The following is a 16,941-nucleotide window of genomic DNA, read 5'->3' as shown; positions in this document are numbered from 1 at the left end:
CACCTGTCTGATGGTGAGGCAATTCCTGATGGATAGCATTACAGCCATGTTTAGGCATCTGCAGAAAACCTTCAGTAGTCTGAGAGTGAAGCAATTACTGTGTGCCATCGTCAATCTGAGGGTGGGAGTGTTACAGTAGGCCAGCAGCTGTGCCTCAAATGGCTCTGAGCACTATGGGACTCAACTGCTGTGGTCATCAGTCTCCTAGAACTTAGAACTACTTAAACCTAACTAACCTAAGGACATCACACACATCCATGCCAGAGGTAGGATTCGAACCTGCGACCGTAGCAGTCGCACAGCTGTGCCTCAGTTACAAGCTGCTGAACACATAGAAGAGATTCATTGCTGGACCATAGCGAATTGCCTGCGGCAGTGTCACAGATATACACTTGCAGAATGACTCCAACAGTGTCATTGAGACCTATGCAGTAAGGTACCACCCGTCTGATGGTGAGGCAATTCGTAATGGGCAGCATTAATGCCAAGGTGAGGCGTCTGCAGAAAGCGTTTAGTAGTTCGACGGGGAAACAATTTCTGCATCCCATCGTCCATCTGAGGGTGGGAGGGTTACCGTAAGCTGGCAGCTGTGACCCGTTACAAGCTACTGGACACCAACAACAGATTCTATACTCACAAGGAGAAGGCCTCGGACATAGCCAACCGATTCGGCTCAATTTTGGCAGGTCGCTTGTGTAAACCTAAAACGAAGGAATCTAAGATATTTTGGGTCAACACCCCCGCGTTTTTGAGAAAATCACCCCTAAAGGTAATGACGAGCAATCGACTTAAAATTGGCGGGATCGATAGATAATTGTAAATAGAGTATTTTTCATCATCACGTATGGGGTCGCAAAACGCATACTTTTCCAGAAATCGAGGTAAGAAACTTTTACAGCTGCCGCTTCTGTACCCACAAGGCAAACATTTCTCGCCCACAGCACCGATAACACCGGCACGGTAACTCAGCCTGTTCGGTGAGAGGGTTAGCTGCCGACGGAAAAAAAAAAAAAAAAAAAAAAAACTGAGTTAATGGATCAACGACGAACTTAAACGGGTGTCTTGCGACGTCCTCCCCGGGCAGATACAACGAACGAAAATGAACAAAATGAGATAAAAAAATATAGCACAACGGTCAAGGTATCTGTCAGGGAATCGGAGAACCCGGATTCGAATCTCGAAGAAATCTAGCAGATGTTCTTCTTGGCGTTTGTATTTTTCCATATCTCAATTGATAGGGATAGGAGGGTTAATAAGGTAAGTAAATAAATAAGGAACGATAACAATAAGGTAGGAAAATAAATTCCTCTAACCTCTTGGGATAGTAAACAACTAAAATGTTACTCCGGGTCACTTGACAATGGCTCTTCCACTCACTGTTACGTGTCCTCACTTTTCTCCGAACAACTAGATGGATTGTACTTGTCATATAAACATTCTAAACAAATACACTCACGGCACCAGGAACATTTAATGAATGCAATCTTTCGACAGCTACACTGTTCCTTCCGAAGAGTCGGCGGAAAACAAACTTGGTTTACATTTAAACATATGTCTTTTTCGGGAATTAATTTTGATGCTTACCACGCATACGACATTCTTGCCTGAAAAATCGGTGCTGAAAGTTGGTTATGAATTATCCTGTGAATAGTTATTGCATCGGTGCGGTTGTGCAATTCCCCCTGCGTTTCCAGAAGCACACTGCAATTCTGAAGCCTGGAAATAAAGTTTTTAACCTGGTGATAGAAATAAACATCACACGGCTGGCACACAGGTGTGTAGTTTGGCGGTGTGCACGTCGGCTGACCACACCATCTATAAACATTGTGTCATATGTTGTAGTATTAATTTGCCCGCTGCAGGAATCCAATATTAGACAAAACTTGTTATCAGAAACGTACGGTTTTAAAACATTCTCAAGCAATGTTCTGTAAATCGCATTCGTCAGTTTCCCGAGTTTGGAGCAGGCAATGTAAACATTTTTCAACGAGTCGGTGAAACGATTGACCTCTTCTACAATCCGAGGACCAAATGTAACATTCGTTTCTTGTAAATACAGGAAAACCTTAGGCAACACTTTTCCAGAGGCTGTGATGGCATATTGCGCCGTGTACGATTGTGTTAGTTTGTTTTTACTACCAACTGCGACAAGCGTTCGTCTTTCTCCCTTATGCGATAACGTGTGTCGAATGTTCACCCGATACTCGCATCCTGTTTGATCGGTGTTGATCACGTAATCACGGTTAAAACCGGTCATAAGTGACGCCGTTTGCGTGCTGAAAAGAGCCGCCACTTTCTGTATATCTTCTATATTTTGTACCTCCTTATGAGAGACGTATTTAGTGACGTGCCGTTGACGAATTTCATACTCCAATTTGAAATTTTTTGCCCAAGATAATGATGCAGCAAACGTAAAATCCTTGTTGGCCGTATATTGAAGCGCTGCACATGCAGCCCACTTCGGAAGTATTCTCGTTCCTACATCCTCGTTACGACAACGAGATTCGACAAATGTCTCATACGTCCACTTATTTATCGCCTGGTATTTGTCGTTTCTTGCCCCTCCTTTAACGATATCACTTTCCCACAATTTCAAGTCCTTCTTCCCTTTCAGCGCTGTTACTGCTCCATTCGTTTGCAGTGTTTGTAAGTACCAATTTGGATGATTCCTGGCTAGCGCTACCGCCTTTACTTTCACTTCAAGGGGTATAGCGCCGTAGTTCAATCGTTTAGTAACCGGTTCGTAATACTCATCGGGAACAGATGAAGCACATATTCCCAGTGACGTAGAGATTTCCAAAGTATTATGACCATTTTGCGATTCACTAGTCGAGATATCTTCCACTGAATCACCTTCTGCTTCGTCTTCATGATATAGTACTTCAGTATCAAGTCATTTCGTTCTTCAGCTCCAAAAATCACTCGCCGATAGCCGCTCCTATCAATCTGGAACTCCGAGAAACAGAACTGCCTGATTCCGGCTGTGCACTGATAATGCATCTGTACTGTAACACTTTCACGAACCAATACACAGCGTCGGTAACTTCCTGCTTGTCATCGCCTGTGACAGGCTCCCAACTACATATTTCAGCGCTAGTCGAAGGGTGTTCATCCATCATTATTCAGATTATGCACATGAAAGATATGACACAACAAACAATAACTAGTTACTACGGCATAAACAGACGAGCTAATTACTATAAACTACATACAGTACTCGTCATATGTTACTTACGGAAGAACACTGTATTCATTGACAAAATGTATTTCATTCGGCACATAAACGATGGAGAAATCACTACATGTATCCGCGAGGTTCGCGGTAGCCTAATGACGGAAAACAGCTCTTCCTGATTGACTTCTATAAGGCTCGTGCTGGACACCTTCACTCTTCCAGGTTCACAACTATGATATGACGAAGAGGCAACCGGGACAACATAACTCTCCCCGCATGCATTCTTTCCCGTGTCTCGCTGTAAACAAGCGTCGCGCGTATGGCTATCTGTGATCCCTCGTGAGGAATTCGCAGCACTCTTGCTCGGAGTTGTTTTCATGTGACAAGGCTTAAAAGTTTAATACTTTACTAACTCACGGCGTTTGGGAAATTAGTTTGTGCTGTGAACTGACAAGACAGCCAGTCCACAGTGACGGGTAACCGAAAGGCACGCACTTAAACTCACGCAGGCTGGCGTGAGGTCTGAAACAGGATACGTAATGAATGCTATAAAGAAAAGTACGTAGCTGCTGGAATACTTAACTTTAATCCATCATTTGTATACATCGTTCTTGATGAGACATGCTTCATACGATAACTATCAAGTGCTATGGCGCATTGCTAGGTCGTAGCCATTGACTTAGCTGAAGGCTGTTCTAACTATCTTCTCTGCAAATAAACGAGGCTTCGTCAGTGTTGCATCGCTAACTAAGTCGTCCGTACAACTGGGGCGAGTGCTAGTAAGTCTCTCTAGACCTGCCGTGTGGCGGCGCTCGGTCTGCAATTACTGACAGTGGCGACATGCGGGTCCGTAGTATACTACCGGACCGCGGCCGATTTAAAAGCTACCACCTAGCAAGTGTGGTGTCTGGCGGTGACACCACCGTTTGCTACCTTATTATTATCATTTCTTATTGATTTACTTACCTTATTAACCCTCGTATCCTTATCAATTGAGATATGGAAAAATACAAACGAAAATAATAACATCCGCTAGGTTTCTTCGAGATTCGAACACGGGTTTTCCGATTCCCAGCCAGTTACTTCGGCCGTTGCGCTATTTTTCTCATTTTTTTCGTTTTCGTTCTTTGCATCTGCTCGGGGTGGACGTCTGAGATACCCGTTTAAGTTCGTCGTTGATCGATTAACTCAGTTTTTTTTTTTTTTTATTACAGTGGCAGCTAAACCTCTGACCGAACACGCTGAGGTACCATACCGGCGTGAAAAGCGTTTACCATGTGGGTACAGAAACGGCAGTTGTAGAAGCTTCTTTCCTCGATTGCTGGAAAAGTTTGTGTTTGCGGACCCCATAGCTGATGATGAAAAATGCTCTATTTACAATTATCTATCGATCCCTCCAATTCTGAGTCGATTGCTCGTCATAACTTTTAGGGGCGATTTTCTAAAAAACGCGGGAGTGTTGACCCAAAATATCTTAGATTCCTGCGTTTTAGGTTGTAAACAAGTGACCTGCAAAATCTGAGCCGAATCGGTTGGCCGTGTCTGAGGCATTCCCCTTGTCAGACCATAGCAAAATGCCTGCGGCAGAATCATAGATACACATTAACAGAATCACTCCAGCAGTGTCATCGAGACCTGTGCAATAGGTCGGCACCATTCTGATGGTGCGGAAGTTCCGGATCAGCAGCATTACTGTCATGGTGTGGCGTCTGAGGAAAGCCTGTAGTAGTTCGATGGGGAAGAAATGTCTGTGTCCAATCTTCAATCTCAGGATTTGGAGGTTTACAGTAAGATGGTAGCTGTGCCTCGGTTACAAGCTACTGGACACCCCGAGTAGATTCCATGTTGAGACAGCAGGCAAACGCCTGTGGCAGTATCATGGATATACACTAGTAAAATGACTCCAACAGTGTCATCGAGACCTATGCAATAGGGCAACACATGTCTGATGGTGTGGCAACATTACTATCGTGGTCAGGCTTCTGCAAAAAGCCGTTAGTGGTGTGATCATGAGGCAATGTATGCGTCCCATCGTCAGTCTGAGGGTGGGAGGGTTACAGTAAGCTGGCGGCTTTTCTTCGTATACAAGTTACTGGACACCCAGAAGAGATACTACACTTTGGCCACAGCCAAATGCCTGTGGCAGTATCATAGATTCACACTACCAGAATGTAAGTAAGACTGCAGTTATGCCTTGTTTACATGCGGTAGTCGGGCAGCCAGTCAGTCAGGCAGCTGCAGCTGGCCGATACACAAGCAGCAAGATGGAGGTAACCGATTTTTTGACTTTTACGAGTTCATAATCACGAGAGAATTTTATAATATCATCAGTGTGCTTTAGTAGTTTAATTTCTTGCGTTTCTGCATGTTAATTTAATATCTAATAGCCACAGTTCTCGCGTTTTTTTCTTTTACGTCGGAAAGTAAATCGATTTTCGACATACTAAGAGTCCCTCATCAGGGGTGAATTATTCAGTTCCACCTGGGTGCTTTGGTTTCTAGGTTTTCAAATCTCTGCATATTCATCTAATTTATTTGACTCAGGTCCTCCGTTTTCGTCAGTATCTACAGTAGAGTTGCACAGCACGTTCCGATACATAGTTTAGTTTTCCACGGTCTTTAGTGTGGACAGGGACTGCGACTGTTGTGTGCACATTGTAGCCGTGTTGTTGACATTTCGTTCTCAGCTCCAGCCTGTGAAGGCTTCGGTTACACAGCTTGGGGCTGCAGTGGATGGGCATCACTGTTGTGGGCCGGTCGTGGGGATCCAACGGACCTCCAGCACGTCCGAGTCCTCCAATCGGTGCTCACCGGTGGTCAACCCACTTACTGCTCGCAGTGAGGCTGACCCCTCACCTGTGGTCGAGTGGGAGGTCGCCCTGGGCCATAGCAGGCGGCGAAAGGCTTCCCAGGCGGGCGCACGTAAGGCTTCCCCAGTTTGTCTGCCAAACAGATTCCAGGTACTGTTTGTGGCTGACACTGTCGCTGAGCCCGATGCTGTGGCCTGTCCTGTTTCAGAAAAAAAGCCTCTCAGCATGCAAGATCCGGACAATCACAGAGGAAGGGTTTGTTGTTAGTTGGGAGCTCCCACGTTAGGCGCGATATGGGGCCCCTTCGGGACATGGCTGCCAAGAAGGGAAGCAAAACCATTATTCACTACGTGTACATTCCGGGTGGAGTCATTCCAGACGTGGAATTGGTCCTGCCAGATGCGATGAAGAGCACAGTGTGCTGCCAACTCCTGGTGGTGGTTCACGTCGGTACAAACGATGTGCGTCGCTTTGGATCAGAAGACACGCTCTCTGATTTCGAGCGGCTAACAGAAGTGGTAAAGGCTGCCAGTCCTGCTTGCAAGATGAAAGCAGAGCAGACCATCTGAAGTATAGTCCTAGACTATGACCTCTGTTACAGAGCCGAGTGGAGGGGCTGAATCAGAGGCTCAGATGGTTCTGCGACCGTGTAGGCTGCAGATTTTTCGACTTGCGCCAAAGGGTTGTTGTGTTTCGGGTTCCACTGAATAGGTCAGGTGTCCACTATACGCAGGAGGCAGCTACACGCTGTTTGGCGTGGACTGGGCGGTTTTTTGGGTTAGAGGGTCTCTGGAAAACACAAGATGGGCTTCAGTCACAAAGGGTGCAGGCTGAAGACAGGAAGCACCTAGATACGGGAACCATCGGCATAACAGTTGTAAATTGTCGTAGCTGTGTTGGGAAAGTACCAGAGCTCCAAGCGTTAATGGAAAGCACTGATGTTCAAATCGTTATAGGCACTGAAAGCTGACTAAAGCCGGATATATGCTCAGCCGAAATTTTTGCGAAGAACCTAACGGCGTTCCGAAAGGATAGGCTAAACTCTGTCAGCGGTGAAGTGTTTGTTGCTGTTACTAGTAGTTTAACTTGTCACGAAATTGATTCAGATAATTCCTGTGAGTTGTTATGTGCAGTGGTCATTGTAGGCAGCCGGAATAAAATAATAATCGGATCCTTTCAGATGATACAGTTGCTGCAAGGTTCAAAGGAAACTTGAGTTTCATTTCAAACACGTACCTGATTCACACGATTATAGTTGGTGCTGACTTCAATTTACATTCGATACGTTGGCCAAAATAAATGTTTAATTCCGGGAGTACGCATAAAACATCACCCGAAATCGTGCTAACGGATTCTCTGAAAATTGTTTCGAGCAGTTAGTTCACGAGTCCACGCTAATAGTAAATGGTTGTGAAAATACATTTGACCTCTTAGCAAAAAATAAACCTGAGTTAATAACGAGCATCAAAATGGATACAGGCATTAGTGAATAGAGGGTTGTCGTAACGAGATTGTATATTGTAATCCCCCAAATACTCCGAATACAAACGAAAAATATAATTGTTAAAAAAAAGCAGATAAAAATTTACTTGACGCCTTCCTAAGAGACAATCTCCACTCCTTCCAAATTAATATTATAAGTGTAGACCAGATTTGGTTTGAATTCAAAGAAATAGTATCGGCAGGACTTGAGAGATTTATACCAAATAAATTAACAAACGACGGAGCTGATTCTCCTTGGTACACAAAACGGGTCAGAACACTGTTGCAGAAACAACGAAACCATCATGCCACATTTAAACAGACGTAAAATCCCCAAGATTGGCGATCTTTTAAGAAGCGCGAAATTTAGCACGGACTTCAATGCGAGATGCTAATAACACTTCCCACAACGAAACTTTGTCTCGAAAACTGGTAGAAAATCCGAAGAGATTCTGGTCGTATGTGAAGTATGTTAACAGCAAGAAACAATCAGTGCCTTCTCTGCGTGATAGTAACAGAGATGCTATCAGAGACAGTGCTGCCAAAGCGAAGTTACTAAACACAGCCTTCTGAAATACCTTCACAAAAGAAGGCGAAGTAAATATTCCAGAATTCGAATTGGGAACAGCTACAAACATGAGTAACGTAGAAGTAAATATCCTCGGCGTAGTGAAGCAACTTCAATCACTTAATAAAAGCAAGTCTTCCGGTACAGACTGTATACCATTTAGAACCCTTTCAGATTATGCTGATGCATTAGTTCCACACTTAACAATCATATACAACCGTTCGCTCGAAGAAAAAAAAAATCGTTCAAATGGCTCTGAGCACTATGGGACTTAACATCTGAGGTCATCAGTCACCTAGAACTTAGAACTAGTTAAACATAATTAACCTAGGGAGATCACACACATCCATGCCCGAGGCAGGCTTCGAACCTGCGACCGGAGCAGTCGTGCGGTTCCGGACTGAAGCGCCTAGAACCGCTCGGCTCCCGCGGAAGGCTCGCTCGAAGAAAGATCCGTACATAAAGACTGGAAAGTTGCACAGGTCACAGCATTATTCAGAAAGGCAGTAGGAGTAATCCACTAAATTACAAGCCCATATCATTAACGACGATATGCAGCAGGATCCTGGAACAAATGTCGTGTTCGAAAATTATGAATTACCTCGAGGGAAACGGTATATTGACACACAATTAACAAGGGTTTAGAAAACATCATTCTTGTGAAACACACACAAAGTGTTGCGCGCTGCTCACCAGGGATTTCAGATTGGTTCCGTATTTCTGGATTTCCGGAAGGCTTTTGACACAGTACCACACAAGCGGCTTGTGTAGTTAGGAATATCGTCTGCGTTATGTGACTGGATTTGTGATATCCTGTCAGAGAGATCACAGTTCGTAGTAACTGACGGAAAGTCATCGAGTAAACCAGAAGTGATTTCTGGCGTTCCCCAAGGTAGTGTTATAGGCCCTTTGCTGTTCCTTATCTATATAAACGATTTGGGAGACAATCTCATTAGCCGTCTTAGGTTGTTTGCAGACGAGACTATCGTTTATCGACTAGTAAAGTCATAAGAAGATCAAAACAAATTCAAAACGATTTAGAAAAGATATCCGAATGGTGCGAAAATTGTAGGTGACCCTAAATTACGAAAGCTGTGAGATAATCCACATGAGTGCTGAAAGGAATTCGTTAAACTTCCGTTACACGATAAATCAGTGAAATTTAAAGGCCGTAAATTCTAGTAAATACCTAGGAATTACAATTACGAAAACTTAAATTGGAAGGAACATATAGAAAATGCTGTGAGGTCGACAATCCTAGTAAATACCTAGGAATTACAATTACGAAAACTTAAATTGGAAGGAACACATAGAAAATGTTGTGGAGAAGACTAACCAAGATTGAGTTTTATTGCCAGGACACTTAGAAACCGTAACAAATCTACTAAGGAGATTGTCTACAATAAACTTGTCCGTTCTCCTTTACAAAATTTCTGCTCGGTTTCGGATCCTTACCAGATAGGATCTACGGAGAACATCGAAAAAGTTCAAAGAAGGGCAGCACGTTTTGTATTATTGCGAAATATGGGAGAGTGTGTCACTGAAATGATGCAGGATTTGGGCTGGACATCAATAAAACAAAGGCGTTTCTCGTTGCGGCATAATCATCTCCCGAAATTCCAATCACCAATTTTCTACTCCGAATGCGAAAATATTTTGTTGAAACTGACCTACATAGGGAGAAATGATCACCACGATAAAATAAGGGAAATCAGAGCTCGTACGAAAGATAAGGTGTTCGTTCTTTCCGTGCGCTATACGAGGTTGGAATGACAGAGAATCGTGAAGATGGTTCAATAAACTCTGTGCCAGGCAGTTAACTGTGATTTGTAGATATAGATACTGGAAACCTAGAAGAGTTTCCATGCTGAGACAGTAGCCAAATGCTTAAGGCCGTGTCACAGATATACACTAGCAGAATAACTCGAAGAGTGTCATCGAGGCCTATGCCATAGGGCAGCATCCGTCAGATGGCCAGGCAATTCCTGACGAGCAGCCTTATTACCATGGTGAGGCGCTTGCAGAAACATGTAGCAGTGTGATGGTGGAGCAATTTCTCTGTCGCAGCGTGAATATGAGAGGACGAGCGTTCTAGTACTGATCAGATTAATGGCATGAAGGAGCCTTTCTCTGTTGTCATCAGAAATGTTAGTAAAACACTGCGTCCTACTGCAATTATAGTCTGCTCCACTTTCACGTAACTGTATGTTAAGTTTCTTTCCTATCTCAATCATTCAACTCCAACTACGTTTCTTCCTGGTTGATGCCAGACCTGTATTACCATTCCCATCTTAAGATATGGTAATCTTGTGCAAAACAGGCAATAAACCACCGTCATGAACAACTAACAGCCGGAAAGATGAGATAGGCGACTGGTAATTCAGCGTCATGTGAAACAGTGCTGCCACATCCGAAGCTAACACTTTCCCTTTTTTGATTGTTCTGTGATGACATTCCCCCTTCATTTTGCGTGTTTACTGCAACTTGTACTGTTTCAGTGGCGTTTCTCTATATTTAGTTGGAGTATTATTACACTATTCTGCTGAAAATAAGGTACATATTGGTGGTGTAACTTCATTTTTCTTGTCAGACTGACATTCCCGTTTTTACCAGTGTATCCTTCACACATGGATATGTAAATAACAGTAGAAAAAAAATTTACTACTTAGCAAGATTTCAACCACACATGTTGCAATTAGAAGTATTTTACGCTAGTCATTCAGTTACCGACGACTATTTCAACAAATTAAAAGTTTTTGGCACCTAATGGTGCTTGGAAATCTTCTTATCTTCAAAGGCAATTTTTTTTCTTGAGGAATGTGTCATATAGACGACTTTCTTCTATGATCTACATTTGGAACAGACAATCATCTGAACACAATATTTCCACGCTCTATCTGGCCGCCATCGTCGAATGAAAACGGTGTATGCAAATCTCGCGAAATCACCATTCTCAGTTGACGATGGCCGCCAGGTGGGCTTCTGAAATATCGTGTTCAGAGAACTGTATGATTCAACTGCAGATCCAAGAAGAAAATCGTCAGTTAATGCGCTGGAAAAATTCGTTGTTCTGTTTCAGCAAATTTTTCTCCGCTGTGACGTCGAAATGCTACAGGTATGAATAAAATCTCAGAGGACAGCGTAGTCTGTAAGACTCTTTTGTTGGACTGACGATAAGAGCAGATATCTGACTAGTATGCAAGAGGATTGTGCGTAAAGTAAGGTCTCCAACGATCTCTCGTCGGGACGGAGCGAGCTAGCTTAAATCTAACATCAGCGCCGTGTTGCTTTTTTCTGACATCATTCTTGTCTGCACCCTCCTCTCTGCGACGCTCATTCTTGGCGTAGCAGCCGTTAACGACATAAGGGAAAAATCGACGCTCCCGAAAAGTGTGAATTGCTTTCTGCTGATTAGATTTCTTTGGTTTAAGGGGTCACCCCTTATTGAAATCCATCGCCAGTTGACCGATAAGTATGGAGAAAAGAGTGTGGACGTAAAAAAAATGTGCGTCAGTGGAGTAGAGAGAGCGCAGACGGCCGTACAGACGTGCACGACGAGGTCGGCTGCGATCGTCATTTAGATTCGAACGAGACAGTGACGAAAGTCGGAGGAACTTTGCTTACGGATCGGCGGGTGACTGTGCGAGAGCTTGCTGAACTGATAGGGGACGTCTCTATGACTACTGTTGACAAGATTTTGACGGAAATTTTGAAATGAAGTGTCACAAGGTGAGCGCCAGGTGGGAGCCACGGATGTTCACTGATGAACACAAAAAGAAGCAGATCGAAAGTGGCCGCAAATTTCTGCGCTGTTACCGCGAAGAGGGTGAGTAATTTCGGGATTCAACTGTAGCCGGGGATGAGACTTGGGTCCACTACTTCACGCCAGAGACCAAGGAACAATCAAAACAATGGCGGCATTCCGGTTCTCCAAATATCAAGAAGTTCAACCAAACGCCGTCACCGGGGAAGGCATTCGTCTGGTCGACTACCTGGAAAGAAGTACAACAATCACATCGGCAACGTACTGCCAGACACTAACAAAGTTACCCCGGGCTACACAGAACAAAAGGAGGGGTCGGCTGACAAAGGGAGTTCGCTTGCAGCGTTACAACGCCCGCCCTCTCGTCGCCAGCACCACGACATATCTCATCGCCAAATTCGGGTGAGAAATCATTCACCATCCCACATATAGCCCTGATTTGGCTCCCAGTAACTACCATTTCTTCCCCAACTTAAAACAACTCTTGGGGAGAATGAAATTCTCAAGCGACAAAGAGCTGAAGGCAGCTGTCCATTTCTTCCTGCACGAGTCATCAGGAGAGTAGTACAACACTGGTATGAAAAAGCTTCTGAATATTATCCGAAAATGCGTCGATCGTGACGGGACTACGTTGAAAAGTAGCTAAAGGTCCAAGCTACAGAATCTTTGCTATAAAATGATGTTTACTACACTCCTGGTCATTAAAATTGCTACACCAAGAAGAAATGCAGATGATAGACGGGTATTCATTGGAAAATACATTATACTAGAACTGAGATGTGATTGTATTTTCACGCAATTTGGGTAAATAGATCCTGAGAAATCAGTACCCAGAACAACCAACTTTGGCCGTAATAACGGCCTTGATACGCCTCGGTATTGAGTCAAACAGAGTTTGGATGGCGTGTACAGGTACAGCTGCCCATGCAGCGTCAACACGATACCACAGTTCATCAAGAGTAGTGACTGGCGTATTGTGACGAGCCAGTTGCTCAGCCAACATTGATCAGACGTTTTCAATTGGTGAGGGATCTGGGGAATGTGGTGGCCAGGGCAGCTGTCGAACATTTTCTGTATCCAGAAACGCACGTAAAGGACTGCAACATGCGGTCGTGCATTATCCTGCTGAAATGTAGGGTTTCTGAGGGATCGAATCAAGCGTAGAGACACGGGTCGTAACACATCTGAAATGTAACGTCCCCTGTTCAAAGTGGCGTCAATGCGAACAAGAGGTGACCGAGACGTGTAACCAATGGCACCCCCTACCATCACGCCGGGTGATACGCCAATATGGCGATGACGAATACGCGCTTCCAATGTGCATTCACCGCGATGTCGCCAAACACGGATGCGACCTTCATGATGCTGTGAAGAGAACCAGGATGAATCCGAAAAAATGACATTTTGCCATACGTGCACCCGTGTTCGTCGTTGAGTACACCATCCCAGGAGCTCCTGTCTGTGATGCAGCGTCGAGGGTAACCGCAGCCACGGTCTCCGAGCTGATAGTCCACGCTGCTGCAAACGTCGTCGAACTGTTCGTGCAGATGGTTGTTGTCTTGCAAACGTCCCCATCTGTTGACTCAGGGATCGAGACGTGGCTGAACGATCTGTTACAACGATGCGGATAAGATGCCTGTCATCTCGACTGCTAGTGATACGAGGTCATTGGAATCCAGCATGGCGTTCCGTATTACGCTCCTGAACCCACCGATTCCATATTTTGCTAACAGTCATTGGATCTAGACCAACGCGAGCAGCAATGTCGCGATACGATAAACCGCAATCGCGATAGGCTACAATCCGACGTTTATCAAAGTCGGAAACGTGATGGTACGCATTTCTCCTCCTTACACGAGGCATCACAACAACGTTTCACCAGGCACGCCGGTCAACTGCTGTTTGTGTATGAGAAATCGGTTGGAAACTTTTCTCATGTCAGCACGTTGTAGGTGTCGCCACCGGCGCCAACCATGTGTGAATGCTCTGAAAAGCTAATCATTCGCATGTCACAGCATCTTCTTCCTCTCGGTTAAATTTCGCGTCTGTAGCACGTCATCTTCGTGGTGCAGCAATTTTAATGGGCAGTAGTGTATGTGAAAAACATTGGAGATCTTAATTTACGGACGACCTCGTAATGTGTATGAGGGGCGGCAGTACAGTACCACGAAGCCGTTGTTGTCTTCGTTGTCCGGGTCCAGCTCGTACACGTGGCGCCTCCAGCTGCGCGGCTTGGCGAACCCTGCTAGGGCGGCGGTCAGGTTGCCCGGCGGGTTGGCGTATCGGCGCTGCTTGTCGGAGGGCCAGGCGATGCCGGTGCGCAGCACGGGGACGTCCATCGGCAGGGGCACGTCCAGGGGCGGCGCCGCGCGGCCCGCCACCTGCTCCTCCTGCTCCTCGGCATCCTCCTCGGTCTCGTTGTCGGGGTGCCCCAGCCACCGCAGCTCCAGGCGCAGCGAGTCGTTGAACAGCGAGTCGGCGATGGCCCCGCACGGCGCTGCCGGCACAACAAGGGGCACTTTTAACATCACAGCTAGCCACGAAGCTCTAATCGTCACCTCCAAAACGGAAAGTTACTTAATTATTTTCCCGTTTCTATTCCGGTTGCTGTCTGCAGCTCTTGTTCGCGCTGAAATCCCCTCACCAGAGTATCGCAGCTTACGGCTAGAGGACGAAATACAAAATTTCGTGGCCAGTTGATAAACTGGACACAGGCCAGGTTTCTGTCCTCCAGTGGGATGCTACAGTGCTGTCGTGCGAGGGTTCCAGTCTGTACGATGATGCCAGATGACGTTTGGTTTGTAGGGTGCTCAACTGCACGGTCATCGGCGCCCGTACAAACTCCCAATTTTTACACAGTACCAATTTTTACACAGTCCAATCTAGCCATTGTCACGAATGATGATGACGATGAAATGATGAGGACTACAGAAACACCCAGACCACGGGCAGAGAAAAATCCCCAACCCAGTCGGGAATGGGGCCCGGGACCCCGTGATCCAGAGGCAGCAACGGTAGCCACTAGACCGCGAGTTGCGGACGAGGACGTCAGGAAGGTACTGCAAACAAACAAGAAGATTAAACTGTAGGCCACGTCCAACTTATCTCTTATTCTCTACTTTCTTTTTGGTTTTGGTGATACGTGCTGTACCCATGTTTCTTTCATTCATTGCTTGTAAATATATAAAAATATAGCGTATAGAAAAGTAAAATGTGTAAATATTAAAAGCATAAAGTCTGTTATATTTGATTTGAAAGGCTGGTTCATCTTCGGAAGAGAATATTGGTAAAATTTCCGAAGAAATATTTTGTTTTAGGTGGGTTTGATCATAGAGAAAACAACCTCGACATTTTTTATGTGGGTGTACTACTCTTTCAGTTAACTACAGGCCCGATCAGTATATTTTCTTTGTGTATTTTTGCTTGTCCTCGTAATTTCGAAGCTCATGGATACGTCATAATACACCACCACTTTTCAATTTTCTAGATGAAGTTGTCTGTAAACTTTAGCGAATTATTAATAAGTGCCTTGAAACTGTGTACTTGATCTCTGTCAATGCTTCTTATGTCGCGTTTACTAAAAGATTCTAATGTATTATTACTGCATTCTTGTTTCTTCATGATTACTTTAGTGTTTCCACTGTCTTCTTTTAGAAGCATAGCATCATTATTCTTTATTTCGTCATTAACAGCATCTACGGTTTGCGTTTCTGTGGGCACCTCACTATTTTTGCATTCCTTACTATTACATTTTTTATTTGCAATGTTTTACTAACTACATTGTTTTATCCTTCTACGGCAAGTTTTGCTGCATATACTGCAGTCCTTTCTGTGGCACTGCTATGGGATGGTTTTCATTCTGTGATATAACTTCAATTTTTTTTTAAACTAATTTCATTGCCATAAAAGGTAATGTGGGTCAGGTTCGACAATTTTTGTAGAACAGAAATTTAACATTACAACTGGCTTCTCTTCACTGTCATTAAACATAATCTTACTAAGGGTTGACAGTTTCTAGTAGAGCCGACCGCGATGGCTACGCTGTTCTAGGCTCAGCAGTCCGGAACCGCGCGACAGCTACGGTCGCAGGTTAGAATCCTGTCTCGGGCATGGATGTGTGTGATGTCCTTAGGTTAGTTAGGTTTAAGTAGTTCTCAGTTCTAGGGGACTGATGACCTCAGATGTTAAGTCCCATAGTGCTCAGAGCCATTTGAACCATTTCTAGTAGAAATGAAATTTAGACTAATTCTTGGATTCTGTTTTGATGGGGTACTTCTTAGCTATCAAAGCTATAATATTCTTCCCATTACGATGTCTAATTGTCTTATGCTTATTTTTGATAAGTACACCCATAATATTCGCCATAATGTCAAACACTGAGTTTTCGATTTTCAGTTTTTATTTGTCTTGTTACATATGAGGTTGACTTGATGCTGACTTGAACACGTTTTAGAATGATTTGATTCGCTAGGCGCTTTATGTTAAAACTTATACCACCTTTAAGACACAGAGGAATTACAGACATTGGCTGTGAATAGGCATTAATCTAATTCAGTGGGGAAAGTTGAAAATTTCAAACCTAGTTCTGCTGCTTACTACGCACATGCACTGACCACTGGGCCATATGGACACACTGGTCATCGCAACTGCACGGACTACTCTAGTATAACTCCTGTCAGACGCAAATTCTCAACTTATTAACACTGTAAAGGATGAGGCAGACAGTAGGAGATTTTACTTTATTATATGAGCTTTCCAACGGTAACTTCATTTTTCCATTGCGGCCAAGCCAAGGCCGGGCGTGTTGGCTGTCTGTAAATTCTTTCGTCCCACGATTTAGTAACAGGCAGTCAGCACCGAGGAAGGGCATCTTGGCCACGCGCCTACCTCACGTGGTGACGAGGTAACGCCGCCCCAGGAGTCGCTTAGCAGGCGGCGCTCTGGAAAATTCCATGCCGCCCGCACTGTTTTCTCGATCCCGACCAATCAGAGCGGAGGAAGCCACGTGGTGCGTCGAATATACCCGGCCGCCCGTCGCCGGGCCCGCTCTCTTGTATTCTTGCTCACCCGTGAGTTGTACATGCGCCCAGTAGCAGTGTAGACCTTCCTGCTTCTCCCGGCGCTGCGGCACTGTGTACTTTCG

The 16,941-nt window shown here is 44.8% G+C and overlaps 1 protein-coding gene across 1 annotated transcript in view; it reads right to left on the bottom strand.

Annotated features, from left to right (window-relative positions):
• The window catches only part of LOC126484709 (cell cycle control protein 50A-like), a 238,904-nt gene that overhangs the window by 39,345 nt on the left and 182,618 nt on the right, over positions 1-16,941 (bottom strand). The window contains exon 5 of the mRNA XM_050108305.1: positions 13,964-14,295. Coding sequence (XP_049964262.1) covers positions 13,964-14,295 — 332 coding nt within the window. The remainder of the gene's footprint in view (positions 1-13,963; positions 14,296-16,941) is intronic.

Source organism: Schistocerca serialis, chromosome 6 (assembly GCF_023864345.2).
Source record: "Schistocerca serialis cubense isolate TAMUIC-IGC-003099 chromosome 6, iqSchSeri2.2, whole genome shotgun sequence".
Taxonomy (NCBI): domain Eukaryota; kingdom Metazoa; phylum Arthropoda; class Insecta; order Orthoptera; family Acrididae; genus Schistocerca; species Schistocerca serialis.
Note: the sequence above shows the minus strand (reverse complement) of the source record. Positions and strands in the feature narration are given on the sequence as shown.